This window comes from Lynx rufus, unplaced genomic scaffold, assembly GCF_022079265.1.
Source record: "Lynx rufus isolate CCGP_SWC_20201006 ecotype Redwood Valley unplaced genomic scaffold, mLynRuf1.p SCAF_8, whole genome shotgun sequence".
Classification (NCBI taxonomy): domain Eukaryota; kingdom Metazoa; phylum Chordata; class Mammalia; order Carnivora; family Felidae; genus Lynx; species Lynx rufus.
The window spans coordinates 61,776,127-61,792,706 of NW_025814896.1; the positions used below are offsets into that span (position 1 = coordinate 61,776,127).

The window sequence follows — 16,580 nt, forward strand, 5'->3', positions numbered from 1 at the left end:
CAGCCAGGACCCCTGGATGTTGTATTCTAAAGATGCATCCTTTAAAGTTAGAGATAACATGTTAAAGTGGTCCAAGGTTGGCTTTAAAATACTCCAGCCAAGAAAAGGGTGTGGGGAGGTAGATGAAACATTAGCAAAATATTGATAACTGTTGAAGCTGAGTGAAGGTACGTGGGGATTCATGATCCTACTGTCTCTGATTTTGTGTATGTTTGGAAAATATTAATGATACAAATTTTAAGAGCATAGGTCATGGCCTATCAAACTGATTTCACCCGTCCCTAATGGGGCAGGACCTGCCTTTTAAACACATTGCCTAGGGAAGCAGTAGTTCTTTCTGCCTGCACATTACTGTCATCCAAGGAGCTCTGAAAACATAGGAAGCTGAGATCCACCCCCAAAGAATCAGACTGGAGCTGAGCTGGACACTGGAGAGTCACTAGGCGTTATTACTGGTGAAATCAATCAAATAGGCAGAGATTTGCATTCTTTCGTCTTTTTTTTTTTAAACATTTTCAAACATGAACAAAAGTAGAGAGAATAATAAAATGCATGGTTTTTTTTTAGATTTTGGTAAGCATCAGAATTATACTGAGGACTCTGTAAAATCCAGAGTGCTGGGCTGTTCCCAAAGTTGGTTCCGTAGGTCCGAGGTCTACCTCTTAACAAGGTCTGGGTGATGCTGCTGCTGAACCAGGGCCACACTTGAGGGCTAGATGGAGGTAGGACTGCCCCCTGTGAAAAGCAAACTTCAAGTCTGCTGTCCCATGGTAGGGCCACCCTGCTTCCCAGTCCCCCATTCCCTGTTTCATTCTTTGGTTACCCTTGTGTTTATTGAGTACTTACATTACTATGTGGCACTCCTAGTGCCTTGGGGCTCCTCACTACTTTCTTAATAATATCTTTTCTCAATTCTGAAGATGTTTCCCCTTGGAGTATGATCCACGGCCATTTGGTTTCCGTGCCTACCTGCCTTCCCCATGAGGGTTTCTGCTGAATCTCAGATTGCCAGGGATAGTACCCAAGCACAAAAAGGGGTAGGATCACTGTCCTAGTACAGGTAACTTGTCCCACTGAAACTTGGTTGAAATAGAGATAGGTGGCTCAGTGAGTCGGGCCACCCATGGAGCTCCTGTGTCTTGGTAGGCTTATGTGACCATGAAGTGGCAGGCCACAAGGACTGTCTAAGTTACCCACACAAGCCTCAAGCTGCATATTAGAGATCTTCTTGGTTATGGTACTGGGCACCACGTGGAAGCAGGGTTCCCAGTCTGGCCCTGTGAAATAGTGATTGTGGACTTTAGGCCAGTTACTCAGTGTCTCTGGGCCTCAGTTTCTATATTTTTTAATTCAATTCAATTCAATTCAATTCAATTTATTTTAATTTTATAGAGGGAGTGTGAGTCAGGGAGAGGGGCAGAGGGAGAGGGAGAGAGAATTCCAAGCAGGCTCCATCCTCAGTGTGGTGATGTAGGGCTCGATTCTCCAACCCTGGGAACATGACCTGAGCTGAAATCAAGACTTGGATGCTCAACTGACTGAGCCATCCAGGTGCTGCTGGGCCTTGGTTTCTCAATCAGCAAGATGGAAATAATCACGCCTGTGTTTTTTGTCTCATGCAGCGGTTCTAATAAGAAAACAAGATGTACTTGAAATGTTTTGTACACTGTGAAGCCACACAGAGGCTTGCTGCTGGGATCTGGTGGTATTTGTATTGACAACTATGGCCTGGTTTCTAGCTCAAAAATCTTGAGAATGGCAAGCCGGGCCTCTGCCAGCTGATGTGATGTCTTTGTGCAGGTCAGAAAAAGGTGCCCCAAGAATGAACAGCTTGGAGCTTAAGGGATTTTAGCCTCCACTCACAACCAGAGGCGATCTGAGAGAGGTCATCATTCACCTGGGCCCTGTTTCCAATTTTATTCCTCCATATACCTAAAAGCCATGGAGTAACACGTCCTGGATCCTCTGACTGTCCAGGAAAAGAACTCCAAGATCGACAGAGCTCTCCCTCCTGTTTCCTGCGATATTGAATGGTCACTGCTGGAAGCATCCTTTGAGAGATGATGGTCTTATTTCACAGGTCATACAAATGAGGCCCAGAGAGACAGCTTGACTTGCTCAAGGTCACACAGTTTGTTGGCATAGCAAAGACCAAAACCCAGGTATCTTGACCTCTGCTAAAGAGTTGTTGTAGAGAGAGCTTGAGGCGGTACCACACCCTCACCGTTGGTACATCCTCAGACCTGCCTGGGCTCTTGTGGTCAGAGGTAGGTAATGTTCACCACTTTGGATCTCCTGAACCTGCCCTGTGGTCCCCGTGGTCCCCCTCCTGATGCACAAAGTCAATCTGTGGCCTGGCCATGAGAAGTCCCTGGGCCTGGGCCCACTCACCTGTCCGAGCTCGCACCAGCAGATCCAAGCCATAGAGGACATCTGCCGAGTAGTCCAGGACTAGCCACAGCATCACGTGGTCAGACTGCAGCTCATCAAAACAGGCCCTAAACAAGCGAGGGAAGGAGTGGGTGTGTCTGGGGCTGGGTCCAACACAGGCACCAGCTCTGTGCCTTCATCTTGGTATCAGCCCTGCCTGCAGGGTTCGTGCCCCAGTGTCATCACCCCAGACTCGGATGAGGAGACCCAGTTCTGAGAAGCTTTTCTGTCCCAAAGGTCACAGAGCTCCTGCGAAGAGCTGGGATGGACCCCAAAGAGTGGGCCCTTGTCGCCTCTCAACAGTAAGCGTTGAGATCCCAGGAAGGGAAGTTTTTCTAGGCCTCACTGGTGGAGTCATGTGAAGAGATTGAGCACTTGCCCTTCCTAGGGTCTAAGAATTGCTCAGACATGAACAACCAAACCAGCCAGTAAATATTTTCTATTTTCTAGATCTTTATGCTCACTATTTCTCATACAGACTATACCCCCAAACGCCCTCTTCACCTCAAAAGAGCAGCAGCCAGCTCCTGTGTCCCCACCCTGCAGCGTACTCAGCAACTGGAGCCCCCTGCTGCCTCCTCAGAATAGCAGTGTCCCTGCAGCCCCTGAGCCTGGCTTGCACAGAAGCAGCTCGCCCACGGATCCCCATCCCGCAGGCAGGCTAGGAGGGGTCCCAAGTTCTCCCCTTTCTCACTCCCACACTTACCCTCAGAACAGCAGGAGATGCCCCCCTTATGCAGATAATCCCCAAAGCCCCCTCTTACACTCAGTAGTAGGTCTCCTCCCCATCCTCACAGAAGCAGCGGCTGTCTTGCGGGCTTGCTCAGGATTGTCCCAAAGCCCCCCTACCTTCCCTGCACGTCAGCCTGCATCCTTGTCCTAAAGGCCTGCCTGAAAGGGCCCCCAACCCCCTCACTTACTCTCAGTGAGTAGCAGCTTCCCCTTATCCTGCCCTAAAGCTTGCTTGGAAAAGTCCCAAAGCCTTTCATGTACTTCCAGAAGAGCAGCCGCTTACCTCTCTGTCCCCCAAACGCTTGCTCTGAAACTTCCCAAAGCCCTGACCCCTTCAGAAGGGTAGCCTCCTCACCCTCCCCTTGCAGAACGCCCAAGCCCCGCCCCTCAGGAGCCTAGCCTCCCCCTCCCCCTACAGAAAGCCCAGGCCCCGCCCCTTCAGGAGCGTAGCCTCCCTCTCCCCCTGCAGAACGCCCAGGCCCCGCCCCCTCAGGAACCTAGCCTCCCCCTCCCCCTGCAGAACGCCCAGGCCCCGCCCCCTCAGGAGCCTAGCCTCACCCTCAATGTGCAAAGCGCCCAAGCCCCGCCCACCCCGTGAAGAGCCGCTGCCCGCCCCTGTATGCCTGCCTCCTGGGCTTGCACAGGAAGGCTCCAAAGCCCACCATTTTAGGAAACGTGGCCTGTTGCCCCTGCCTCCATGCCCTGTACCTTACTCAGAAATGCCACACGGACTCCCGCCAGCCCCATCAGAGGAGAAACAAGGTATCCCTACATCTCTCTCCTACAGACTTTCTCAGAAATGCCCCAAAGCCCCTTGCCCACAGGGAGCTGCATCTCTGTCCTGCAGCTTGATCAGGGATGCTCAAAGGTCCTGTTTGCCTTCAGAAGAACATAGCCCCTTGGCATCCCCATCCTGTAGGTTTGCTCAGAAAAGCCCAAGCCCCCAGCTCCCCCTCAGAGAAGCAGCATCTTGCTCCTGTATTCCCCAAACACAGATTTCATAGGGGACCCTAAACCCTCACTCCCCAGGCCCCTTATTAGGGGAGTTAGCAACTCACCCTGCACCTGCCTCCTACAGTTTGTTTATAAAAGTTCCACAGCCTCCACTTCTCCCCAGAAGAACAATAACTTGCCCCTGCATCTCACAAGTACATTTGTAAGGAATTTCCTGAAGCCCCTGTGTACCCTCACCCTGCATCTCTGTCCTGTGGGCCTTCTCAGGAGCACCCCAAAGGCCCTGGCTGCCCTCACAAGAGCAGCAGCTTGCATCCCAGCCCTGCGACTTGCTTGGGGGAGGCCCACAGCCCAAAGCTTACAGTCAGAGAACTGTGACCTCCCCTGCATCCTTGTCTTGCAGGCTGCTCAGGAATGCCCACCCCCCCACCCACCCACTTCCCCTCAGAAGAGTAGCTACTCGGCCCTGCATCTTCCTCCTACAGCCAAATTAAGAAGGCCCCGAGGTGACCGGACCCTTGCTGTCCCTAGCAAGCAGAGGCCCCCACCAGTGCTTCAGAGAACTCTGGTGGTCTTCTTTTAGAGCCTCCTTATAGATGGAGAAATGGGGACACTCAGTTGGATGGTGGCTGTGTGGGGACCAGAAGTCCAGCCCCCTGAGTGGGACTCAGAGCTCTGTCTTGAGGCCTGGCTGCCCTCACCCCTCCCTGCCCCTCTACCCCTCCCCCTGCCCATGTGGAGACACTGCCCCATACCCCTACCTGCATACCAGCAGACACCAGTTATAGAAGACAGGCAGGGCGATGACCGTCAGCCAGTGGTAGTACACGTTGCTGGAGGGGTCCACCACCATGGTGTCCTTCTTGTTTCTGGAAACACCGACACACGAACAGTGCAGTGTGTTGAAAATCACAGCGTTGGAGGGTCTTAGAGACCTGGATTAGCCTAGAGACCCTAGGGCAACTGCAGGCTAAACTTGAGACACAGGTCCTGTCAGTCTCAGGGGGGTCACATGGGGTGTCCCCTCACTGGAGGGGACAGGCTTGGAGAAGGCAGACTCTGGAGGTCCTTCCCTCCTAGCTCAGCTTCCTAGGAAGCTACGGTTGACAATAAAATCATGGTGATGATTTCCCATGTGCCTGTGGTATCACCTACATCCTTCAGCGTGCTGAGAATAAAATGCCGCATGGTAATGTTGGAACCATCTGGGGGGAGCTCTGTGAAACGCTGATTCCCAGGGCCCACTCAGACATGCCCCGCCCGGGACTGGGGCCTGAAAATGTACATTTAAACACTGCCCGGTGGTTCTGAGGCGGCTTCTCTCTGGACTGCATTTGGGAGCCCTGTAGCATTTCCGAGGGAGTCTCTGACTTGCTAACTGCATTTGAGCAGATTACCTGAAGACATTTTCAAGCACTTGGAGCCATTCTCCTATCAAAAACAACTAGCCTGGGAATCTTCTAGGTTATGTGGGCCAACACTGAAGGAAGCAATAGCTTAGGGTGCTTTCTGTTTTTATTGTCAGGATTTTCTGAGGATTAGAGGTTCTAGATGGTACTGGAGATTCTTCTTTTTCTTTGGCTCCATGTGTCTTCTCCCCCACCCCATATGTCCCATGTGCTGGCCCAGGCCTGCGGAGCTGCTCCCATGCCCCAGAGGAGACACTGGCATGCCTTCCACCTTTGCTTTGACTCAGCAGGTACAAGATCAACAGCTCACTGACATGTCTCTGGAATGTTCCCAACGCACACCACGCCTACGTGTCGAGTAAAGTTTATGAATATAGTATTTTCTAGTGCCCAGGATTAGGCTTCAGCTTACCCCGACTGTGCAGACAGGCAAACAGAATGTGGGGTGGGGGCGGGGGTGGGGTGGGTGAGCACAGGAGGAGTCTCCCAGGGACAGCCCCTAATTGCTCACCCAAGGCTGCAGACAACCCTCTTTACCTATAAGCCCCCTCTGGGTGCTCAGAGCTGGGGCAGGACTCTCCCTGCAGAGCGAGTGGGCCCCTCACACCATCTCAGGAAGCCTGATCCCCACCTGGGTCCAACTCCGCTCCCGCAGCCCTAGGCAGCCCCTCTCCAAGGGCCCACGCTAAGGCCTGACAACAAGGCTCTCAGACTCACAGGACCGATACAGGGATCAAGCCTGCTATGACCACACACCCTCTCTTTGGAGGCAACTCTTCTCAGTACTTACTCCTCTTGTTTTGTGCCGTTTTTCTTTTTCTCTTCTTCCTTTTTTTCTTTCTCCTCCTTTTTCGCCTTGTCACTGGATGATACAGGGTGACATTTAGCAATTTTCCTATGCCAAGGATGCTACCGCAGTGGAGAGGGTAGGCAACAGTGACATGGAGGAGAGGGTGTGGTGTAGGAAATGGATATTTCTAGCACGGTGGGATGACAGGAGGCTACTGATTTTGTTACTATTATTCCTGAGGAGTGAGGTGAACCCCCCCCAGGTGAACTGCCCCATTAAAGCATACATTGTATATATACATCAAAGTATACATAGTGGCTGATGTTCTGCAATTTCTGACCCATTTTCATGAGCCCCTGGGAAGTCACAAAGAGCTTGAGACCATTTTGAGGTAATGGGAAATGAACCCAGATCCACACATTTAGGGAGGAAAAGTCACTCAGTTTTGGAAGTCACATGTAAAGGTTTTTTGTTCCGAACGGAAGGATATGGCTTGTTGGCTGTTCTTAAAACCCATCTGTGTATCAAATGAAAGGCTGGCCCTTGATGAGAAAGCTAGGGAGGAAAAGGGAAGCAAAATCTGCACAGACAGGAACAGGTTTGCCACGTAATGGCAAATCTCGGAGTCATCTGAGGCAAACACAGCCATGTTCAGACACTTATCCAGAGTTGGCTGGACTGTGAGGCTGGGGGCTGGATAGACCCCTTCTGTCCTCATCTGCAGGAAGGTTCTGGGAGTGCAGGTGTCTCCTCAACACATGGCTTTACTCTGCTTCCTCTTCTTTATTGCACAACGTTATGGGTTAGCGCTGTTATAAAGGTTATGTGTTAATAGTCATATGTGTTCTGCAAAGCAGGCATTATTGCCCATCGAACAGTTGAGGAAACCAAGGGGAAAGGTAAAAGACCCTCCCTGCCTCCGGGGAACCCCTCAGACTCATCCACAGACCCCTCTGATTCCCCTACTCCACATCCTGGAGCAAGTCACGGGTTGAAAAATAAGTGTTTGCTGATTAAACACTCGTTGAAAAAGACCAATATACTTCACACAGCATTTCCTAAGGAAATAATCAAAGATGTGTGCAAACATGCGTGCAGAAAAATAATCACTACTTACTTCTACCAGTCAAAAGCATAAGCAATCTAATCCTACAACCGGAGGAGATCCATCAGCCATGGAATTCTAGGAGGCCCCTTAAAATGATGTTGTGGAAGAATATCTGGTGACACAGGAAAACGTTTTTAATATTTCTCCAAGTTAAAAGCAGACTGCAAAAGAGCTTAGAGTAATAGCTGTATGAGTTTTCTATTGCTGCCAGAACAGACTGCCACAAATTTAGTGTCTTAAAACAACACAAACTGCAGATCTGTAGGTCAGAAGTCCGAGTCTCCCCAAACTGAAATTGAGGTGTCGTCAGGGCCGTGATCCTTTCTGAAGAATCCAGGAAAGAATCTGTTTTCTGCTCATTTGGACTGTTGGTGGAATTTAATTGCTTGCAAGAAGAGGACTGAGATGCTCATTTTCTCACTGGCTGCATGCTGAGGGCTCTCCCAGCTTTCAGAGGGTGCTGTATCCTTGGTTCCTGGCATCCTTCTTCTGTGTTCAAAGTCAGCAGCAAGAGGTAGAGTCCTTCTTGAGATGCCATCCCTCTGGTTCTCTGCAGCTGGAGAGGTTCTCCACTTTTAAGGATGCATGCGATTAGACCGGACTCACCTTGATAATCCAGGATAATTTCCCCATCTCAAGGTCCTGAAATTTAATCACAACTGCAAAGTCCCTTTTGCTGTGTGAGGTAAGTCACAGGTGGTGGGTATTAAGGCATGGACATTTGGGGGAGCCCTTATGTCACCCTCCACAGCCTGTCCACTGGCCTTCAAAGATTTACATCCATCCCATGGGCTAAATGCATTCACCCTCATTCCAAGACCCCTAAAGTTTCATTCCATTATTAAGTCGACTCAGAGTCCAAAAGTAGCATCAAATTCTCATCAGCTCAAAAGTCCCAAATCCTCTCATCTAAACCAGGTCGAGGGGAGACTCTAGGTGTGAATCATCCTAGGGCATGAGTCGCTCAACTTGTGATCCCGTGACACTAAAATCATCTATTCTGAAGATACAACGGAAGGGCAGATTTAGGATATCAGTTATAGATATTCCAGTTCAAAAAGGGAGAAGCGAAGGACAGAAGAGTTACTAGTCCCAGCAGTTCTGAAATCCAGCAGGGCAATTGCCAGTTCATCTCAAGGCCTAGGAATAATCCTCTGTGGTTTTCGTGGCTCCATGCTCTGGGCTCAAGGCTCTCTCTGAGCCATCTCTTCCTTCTCATTAAGGGAGTACCTGTCTGTTTGTAGCTGAGTATTCTAATCAAGATGTTTCCTGCATCTAGAATTTAGGGGTCCCATAATCTTCCTCTATTTCATATTGTTTCTCTTGCTTCACGTCCAAGCCGGCAGTGTTTCTGCTGGTATAGAATCTTCCAGAACATTGCATGTCATCTATATCAGAGGGATTCACTGTGTTACACAAGAGGCTCATCCTCAGATCTGTGAAATCCCTTCTTGTATTTTTGGCTTCTGCTGGGATGGCTGAGGGGAGTTATGAGTCACACCCTTCATCTCTTCAGGAGAGCCTTTTGTTGAATACTCAGAACTTTTGATCTCTCTGAGGTATTACCAGAAGGTTGCTCAGCCACACACCTGACTTTTTCCAAAGCACGCTTTCCTGACAGTTTTCAAAATTTAGTGTCTTTTCCATTTGAGTAGGCTGAGAATTTCCAGAATCATGAAGTCCTGCTTCCTTTCTGTTTAAAGTTCTTCCCTCAATATCTCCCTCTCCTCTTGGGTTTTACTGTAAGCAGCAAGAAGACACCAGGCTGCACCTTCAACACCTTTGGTTGAAAATATCCTCAGCTAAATATTCAAGCTCATTGCCTATCTGATCTGCTATCCACCTGCCTGCAGGTTGTAATTGCACTGAGCTTTCTGCCACTGTAAACCTAGATTCCCCTTTCTCCAATTTCCAATAGCCTACTCCTCACTTATGTGCAAGTCCTTACCAGCAGCATCCTGGAAGCCCAGGGTTCTACTAGTAGTCAGTTTACAACCATTCAAGCACAAGGTGCTTCAGCAAAACAGGTTTTCTCTGTGATACTCCTTATTTCCTTCTGAGCCCTTACCAGCAGAGTCTTTAACATCCATATTTCTACTACCAATCTGTTCAAAGCTATCTAGGCTTTCCTTTTTAAAATTATGCTCCTTGGGGCGCCTGGGTGGCTCAGTCGGTTGAGTGTCCGACTTTCAGCTCAGGTCCTGATCTCACAGTTCATGAGTTCGAGCCCCACATCAGGCTCTGTGCTGACAGCTTAGAGCCTGGAGCCTGCTTCAGAGTCTGTGTCCCCCTGTCTCTCTGCCCCTGCCCAGCTTTCTCTCTCTCTCTCTCTCTCTCTCTCTCTCTCTCTCTCTCTCTCTCAAAAATAAACATTAAAAAATAAAAAATAAAATAAATAAAATTATGCTCCTCAAAAATTTTTTAGAGTCTGCTCCGAAGCCACTTCCACTTTCTTTGTTACAGCAGCACCCCACTCATGGTATCAAAAGCTGTGTTATTAGTTTTCTATTGCTGCCCTAACAAATTACGACAAATGTAGTGGCTGAAGACAACCTGAATGTGTTATCTTACAGTTCTGTAGATCGGAAGTCTGGTTGGTATAAGTTTAACTGGATAAAAATCAAGGTGTCGGCGGCAGCCTGTGTTTCTTTCTAGGGACTCTGGGGAGAATCTGTTTCCTGCTCACTTGGGTTGTGGGCAGAATTAAGTGCCCTGAAGCTGTAGAATCAAAGTCCTTGTTTTCTTGCTGCGGAAAATGGAGGGCTATTCCTAGCTTTGAGAGGCTGCTGTATTCCTTGCCTTGTGTCCCCCTTTCTCCTTTTTCAAAGCCAGCAATTATGGGGGCCTTCTTACAATAAAAATTCCTCCTTTCTCCTTCCGACTCATCTCTCAGACCCACTCTTCTCCCCACCTCCCCTTCCTGCTTTTAAGAATGCATGTGATTACATTGGGCCCACCTGTTAATCCAGGACAACCTCCCCACCTCAAGGTCTTCAAGTTTAATCACATTTGCAAAGTCCCCTTTGCTATATAAGGTAACCTCTCTACAGGTTCCAGGGATTAGGGTGTAGACATCTTTAGGGAGGTGGCGGTGAAATTGCTCTGCTCGAATCACTAGTCAGTATTTATTGGGCACTTACTATGTAACCAGGCACTATTCTAAGCACTGTACATGTATTAGCACATTTAGTCTTCCTTCAACCTTATAAGTAAAACATTAATACAAACCCTACTTTACAAGTCAGGAAACTGATGCAGAGAGGTCAGGTAACTTGCCCATGGTCACAAAGCTCTTTATGGATGAATTGGGACACAAAGGCACTTAAAAATATATATGTAATTTATGTGTAATATATAAATATATCATATATATGTAATTATGTGTAGCTGTAATAATAAAATATTGTATACAACATATAATAATTATAATATATACCAGTATATATTATATATTTCCATATATAATATGTTCTGTCTATATACATATCTATATACTCAATATATATGGAAAACCTTGGAGGGATATTTCCCAACATGTTAAGAGGGGTTATCTCTGATAATGGGATTCTACTGTTAAAATGAAGTATATTTTTTGAGGGTGTATGCTCATTGGTGCTTTTCTGTGTTTTCCAAGTTTTTGACAGTTAGTACATGAATAAACTGAATAAAAATAAAAAAAATTAAACTTGCTAAATGAGAAGATTAAGGACAGTCACTCATCCTCTTTCCTCTTGAATCTATAATGAAGTGTCCTTTGAAAGGTTTTCTGCCACTGAAGTCTTAATGTCAAGGCACCAGCAGAGGGCGCTGCCCACAAGCTTATCAGGCATGCTCAGACCAGCTGTGAGTTTAATTACATCAGGTCACAATTTGTGGAGGGGCTGGGGGAGGTTACCAACCTGCTGTGGGCCCATGAACGACTCACCACCATCCAACTGCATCCCCCAATCCACCCAGCACTGCCCCGAAAGACCTATACAGAGCTGCAAACGATGCCTGTTGGGCTGGGAACAGTTTGCTCTGGGAGACAGAAAAATTATTCAAGGACCCATGGACTAAGTTAAAATGCCAGAAACATGGTGGAAGAATGGGGAAGGGTGTCCATCAGAATTGTTTCTGTAACTCTGTGCCCAGATTGTCACATTTTGGGACAGTCCACAATTTTTTCCTTCGGTCCTTGGCCTGCAGTGTGGACCCATGATTTGAACCCATCTGAAAAGATTTATAAGAGCCTGATGCAACCAACACCATCCGCCCTCATCCTCGCCCACATTCCAGCCCCAGAACAGAGGAGCCTAGAGACCTACAGGACCTCTGTCCGTGGTCTCCAGTGCCCTGAGCCTGTCTCTGACTGTGGGACTCAACATGTGGGTTTCAAGGGTATTTAATGTCAAGTTTGGCTTTAGATCAAGCACATATCACAATAGCTACTATTTTGCGAATTAAATAATTTCATTTATCTTTATTGCTGGCATTTGGGTCTCTGGATTTGATATCCACATTTCTGCAGACAAAATACAACTAAGTTTCATGGAGGGAAATGGTAAAAACTTCTATCCAAGGGACAAAAGGAAATAGGAAAAAGCCTTGGCACATTTCTCCTCAGTTGGAAGGCAGGTAATTTGGATTTCTTGCTGATATTGATGGTTTTTTCCCTAAGTTCCAACTGAGACTCCCTCCTGTGCCTGCCCCCGGGGTATTCCATAAAGAAGTCTGGCGAATGGTGCACACATGCAACGTGTATGATCACACACATGCAACACTTCCTCCCTGGGCTCTTGAGTGGCACTTGCCAGAATCACACATCAAACTGATCTGCCAGCTCAGCGTCTGGTGATAAAAAGTAATTACAGCAGGGTCACCATTTCAAGAGGCTATTCTCTGGAAATACACTATTTAAATCCCCTCTTCCCATTGTCCTAATTACTCCCTCCAAATTGGCCTGAATTGGCCTTATGACAAGGGCATTTCACTGGCACCCTGGAGCTTGGGGTTGTCGAATGGAAAATGCATTCTCATCATGAAGGAGAATATCCACTGCTCTGTAAAGGAACTCTGAGTTTGCACCCTCAAATACAGAAGCGATAGAGGATGTCAAAGCTTAAACCATGTATGCATTATAGATGAGAAAAATCTATAATGCTCAAAGAAGTCATACAGACCAGGTCCCTTCCCCATTTGTCCATGGGGATGGAATTTTGGAGAAAGGAACAAGATTCTAGAATGATCTAGTGGTGTTCTAGAAGTGTGGGAAGCGAAAGGATTTCAGCAGGGAGGCGAAGCTGGGACATCTATGGGGAGGTAGGTGGCCAGTGGGACCAGGGAGGGTGAGGGGGCTCTGCTGGGGAGCAGAGGTACTCACTCCTCTGAGTTGTTGCACATGTTGGTGTTGTTTCTGGCCAGCGGCCAGCCACTGCTGGAAAGTAAAGAGAACGCGGCATGGGAATCTGAACTCAGTTCCAACTACTGGGGACCATTTGCCCCAGGTGGTTAGGCTGGCACCTCCCCACACCCTGTCCCCCAGGCCTTTTCACACACCTCTCAGGACCTGGGGTGTTGTTATTGTCAGGACAAACATTTTTTGACTGGCTAGCTCTAGGGGGAAGAGAAGATGAACATTTGGCTCAACTGAGGCTTCTGAATAGAGAGTTAACTATGCGCATCCCACCCAGAATCCTGGCCTCAAGTTCCACCCCATTTCATTCAGTTTAACAATGTGCCAGGAGCTTTGAGGGATGCAGACATGAACCCTATGTGGTTCCTGCCCAGTGGGTGCACTCAGGTGGAGCGAGTCGAGCACCTTCAGCAGCAGATGGACACATTTGGCAGCAGCAGCAGCAACTTACCCCCCTCATCTGCGCAGGCAGGGGCTCTCAGAAGGGGCCCTCCCTCAAAAACCCAATCACAGCAGCTACTTCCGGCTTGCAGGGCAAAAAACAGACCATGAGCAGAACTGTCCCAGTTCTGCATCTATCCTGCTCTGGGCCCTTGTCCCCACATTAATCTTAAAACTTCAGGGTCTGCCACCCCAGTTTTATGTGAGCATCTGCTAGAAAGTGGAGGCTGGTTTTGCGCCCAGCTACACGTTTATTTAAAGCTGAATCACACGGTCCTTTGCGGCGTTCTGTAGGAAAAGCTATTATCTCAGAGTGCTCAATTGCCAATAGACATTTTTGACACAGCTAGTTTAAGGAAGCCAGCATGGCCTCACAGAGCTGGCGGGTGGCTTGCCTGTCTGCTGTCACTGCAGACACCTCATAGAAGACCTCCAGGACCAAGGCCAGTGGCCTGTGATCCTCTTGCCTGACTCTCAGGGCACCTCTTCTCTTCTGTGATGATGAACATCCAGCCAAATGCCATCCTGGTACTTCTGCCCACCACTGCTCAAGTCTCCCTCTCACCATCCATTACATGGCTCTAACTATTTGTTTTGGGATTGGTTCTGATCACCAGACCCGCCCCCCTCCCCTGCCAAGCAATTTCCCAATTCCTATGAAGTTAGGAAAGATGCAGTGGCCTGTGTTTACCACATCTCTGTGTCTGGGATGTCATAAGGCCAAACCATTAGAATAACCAAGACCTGTCTCTGCATACACTTTGCTTTGCCAATGGGATTTGCCTGGAAAATCCAAAGTCTTCCTCCCCCAGGAAGCCTCTCTAATTGATCCGCCACTAGCCTGCATGAGCCTGCCCACTCTGAACCCTCAGGCAAGTGACCAGGCATCTGTGGTACAGTCGGGACCTGGCCCTGATGGGATCCTAGCCCAGCTCTTTGCTCATCTGGTCACATTGGGAAATGGACAAAGAGGCTTATGTTCATCTTCATTAGGCTAAGGTTGTAGATAGGATAATTTGATCAAGTTAACAAAAGAAGTCTTTGCTTGTCCACAAGGAACTGAACCACTCTGGCTGGCTCAGTAGCAAACCTCTCTCCCCACCTCCTCCTCCCCCATCTTCTCTTCTCCCTTATCTGCCATCCATCCTTTCTTTATGGCTCAGCAGTGAATAGCATGCTGGCCTTGCAGTCATGGAGCTATCTCTCAGTCTAGGATGCCTGGCCCTGGGAACCTGCGATGGCCCTGCACACATCCCCATTCCCACCAGCACCCAGGCCCTAGGTGGTCCTTCCCCAAGCCCAGAAACCCCAAGGGTTTGTGGTCTAAGCCCAGCCAATTATCACACCTTTCCCAGCAGGGAGACTAAACGTGGCTCCCCTAGAGTGGTTGATAGCAAGAAATTTCCTTGAACTCTCATATTTTATCTTAAATATGCTTGCACATTTTTCAGTCTACTGCATAATCTATAATAAACCTATAACACGTATATACAAACATGGAAGCAAAATGGAAGTACCAGGAAGATCCATCTTGCTTCCTCTGAGGCCTCATGACCTTCACTCCCCAGGGGCCCTTGGATGCCCATTTGAGAGACTCACACCTGAGCCCTTTTTCTCGTTCAACAAAAAAAAACACACAGGATTTTCTCCAACAATTATATAGGGACCATTTGGTCTGCAATAACCAGGCTTGTTTTCACCTTTACATCTTATAAATCTTGGCATTATCTACAGAATTCAGCCCCCTTTTCCAGAAAGCAGATTCTGAGCAAGAGGCTTCCTGTTTGAGAGGCTCAGAGGCGGTCAACCTCCCCCTCCATGTCTTAGCTCTCCTTCCCTCCAACAGCCCAGAGGGTCCTGAAGAGACATTCTGCTACTAGCCACACTCAATTCAACCTGTGGTGGCCCAGTGGTCTCCCTGCTGGTCACAGGCTGGTGAGACTTCCCAAGAACAAGAGAGGAGGGGAGGCAGCAGCTCTGAGTGTAGGGTGTGGGATTGGGGGATGTAAGTCAGCACCTGCAGATTTCTTTCACTATGTCTACACCAGACAGCACCAGCCACAGCCCCCAATCAGTCAGTGGGCCATGCAAGAAAATGCTCAGAGCCCTTGTTCTGCAGACCTCTCTCCTACCGAAAAGTAAACATTCTCTCCATCCCCCATTCTACCCCCACCTACACTCCCCAACTCCATGGTTCTTATCCTGATCTGGGGTATGATGGCTCCTCTTGAAAATTCTGACCAACCTTCAGACCTCCCTCCCAGAAGATTGCATGTAAAATTGTGGGTACCATTTAGGTAATCTCAAAGCTATGGTATTAAAGCCCCTGGCTTTTAGTAAAGTGGGTCACAGTGCAATCTGGGATGAGGGCCCTTTGATAGAGAGAGATCAAGTGAGACTAGCATCCCCAGATGTGTTTCTGAGAGCACCAATTCTAGGGGGCACTGGTGGGTACTCTGTGCAGGGTCAAATGAGGGTGGAGGTTCTGGTTAAAGGATTTCCTCTCCTGCAATCCTTCTTTGACTCGGGGCAGCCACTGTTAGAGCATGCAGTATTCCTCCACAACAGACACCTTCTTCAAGGTACAGGTCATGAGGCTGGTGCTCCGGGCCACCCACACAGTGGATCTAAGCTGCAGGAGCAAAGCAATGCTTCACATGGTGCCAGTGGCCCATCCTCTTGGTTCCTTACCTTCTCCCTCTGTCTGGTGGCTCCTGGCTGCCCACATTTGACTGGGCATTGCTTTCTTGGCTGGATACCTCCTTGAGCTCAGCTCCACGGACACGCTCCAGGAAGGAGTCAGGTCTCTGGTCCTCGTGGTGTAAGTGCCCGGTGGCCCATGCTCGCAGTGAGATGATCAGGCGAGACAACCTGGAAGGACATGGACAGGCAGCTAGTGCAGGGAGGAAGGAGATGGAAAGCTTTCTTTTCCAGGGCTGGGGCAGAAGCAGAGATGACTGGCAGGATCCTAGGCTTGGATGTGCACCTCCACTCTGTCAGGGCCTTATTCCCTGGTCCTATACCACCTGCAGTCTGGGACCCAGCTTTCCAGATAAGGGACATTGTCTTCATTATGGCTTTGTCCTTTTAACACGAGGACTCTGCCAAAGGCATGATCCTTCAAATGGGGAATTAGCAGCTTTTCTGCTTACATTGCCTTTGTAGAGCTCTTTATGACTGGTAGGCACTGGAATAGAAAAAAATACAATTTGCAAATGGTGATAAAATTTAGAATAAGGTTTAAGGGAACAGGCACCCAGATACAACTTAGATTCTTTTCCTAACCCTTGTCTCATTGTTTGCTATACAAATTCTTGTTTC

At 48.5% G+C, this 16,580-nt stretch overlaps 1 protein-coding gene across 1 annotated transcript in view; it reads right to left on the reverse strand.

The window, feature by feature from the left end:
- CNGA3 (cyclic nucleotide gated channel subunit alpha 3) overlaps nucleotides 1-16,580 on the reverse strand; it is a 29,687-nt gene that overhangs the window by 1,842 nt on the left and 11,265 nt on the right. Inside the window, exons 3-7 of the mRNA XM_047067543.1 lie at nucleotides 15,951-16,130; nucleotides 12,786-12,836; nucleotides 6,316-6,387; nucleotides 4,878-4,985; nucleotides 2,392-2,498 (exon numbers count right to left, since the gene is read on the reverse strand). Coding sequence (XP_046923499.1) covers nucleotides 2,392-2,498; nucleotides 4,878-4,985; nucleotides 6,316-6,387; nucleotides 12,786-12,836; nucleotides 15,951-16,130 — 518 coding nt within the window. The remainder of the gene's footprint in view (nucleotides 1-2,391; nucleotides 2,499-4,877; nucleotides 4,986-6,315; nucleotides 6,388-12,785; nucleotides 12,837-15,950; nucleotides 16,131-16,580) is intronic.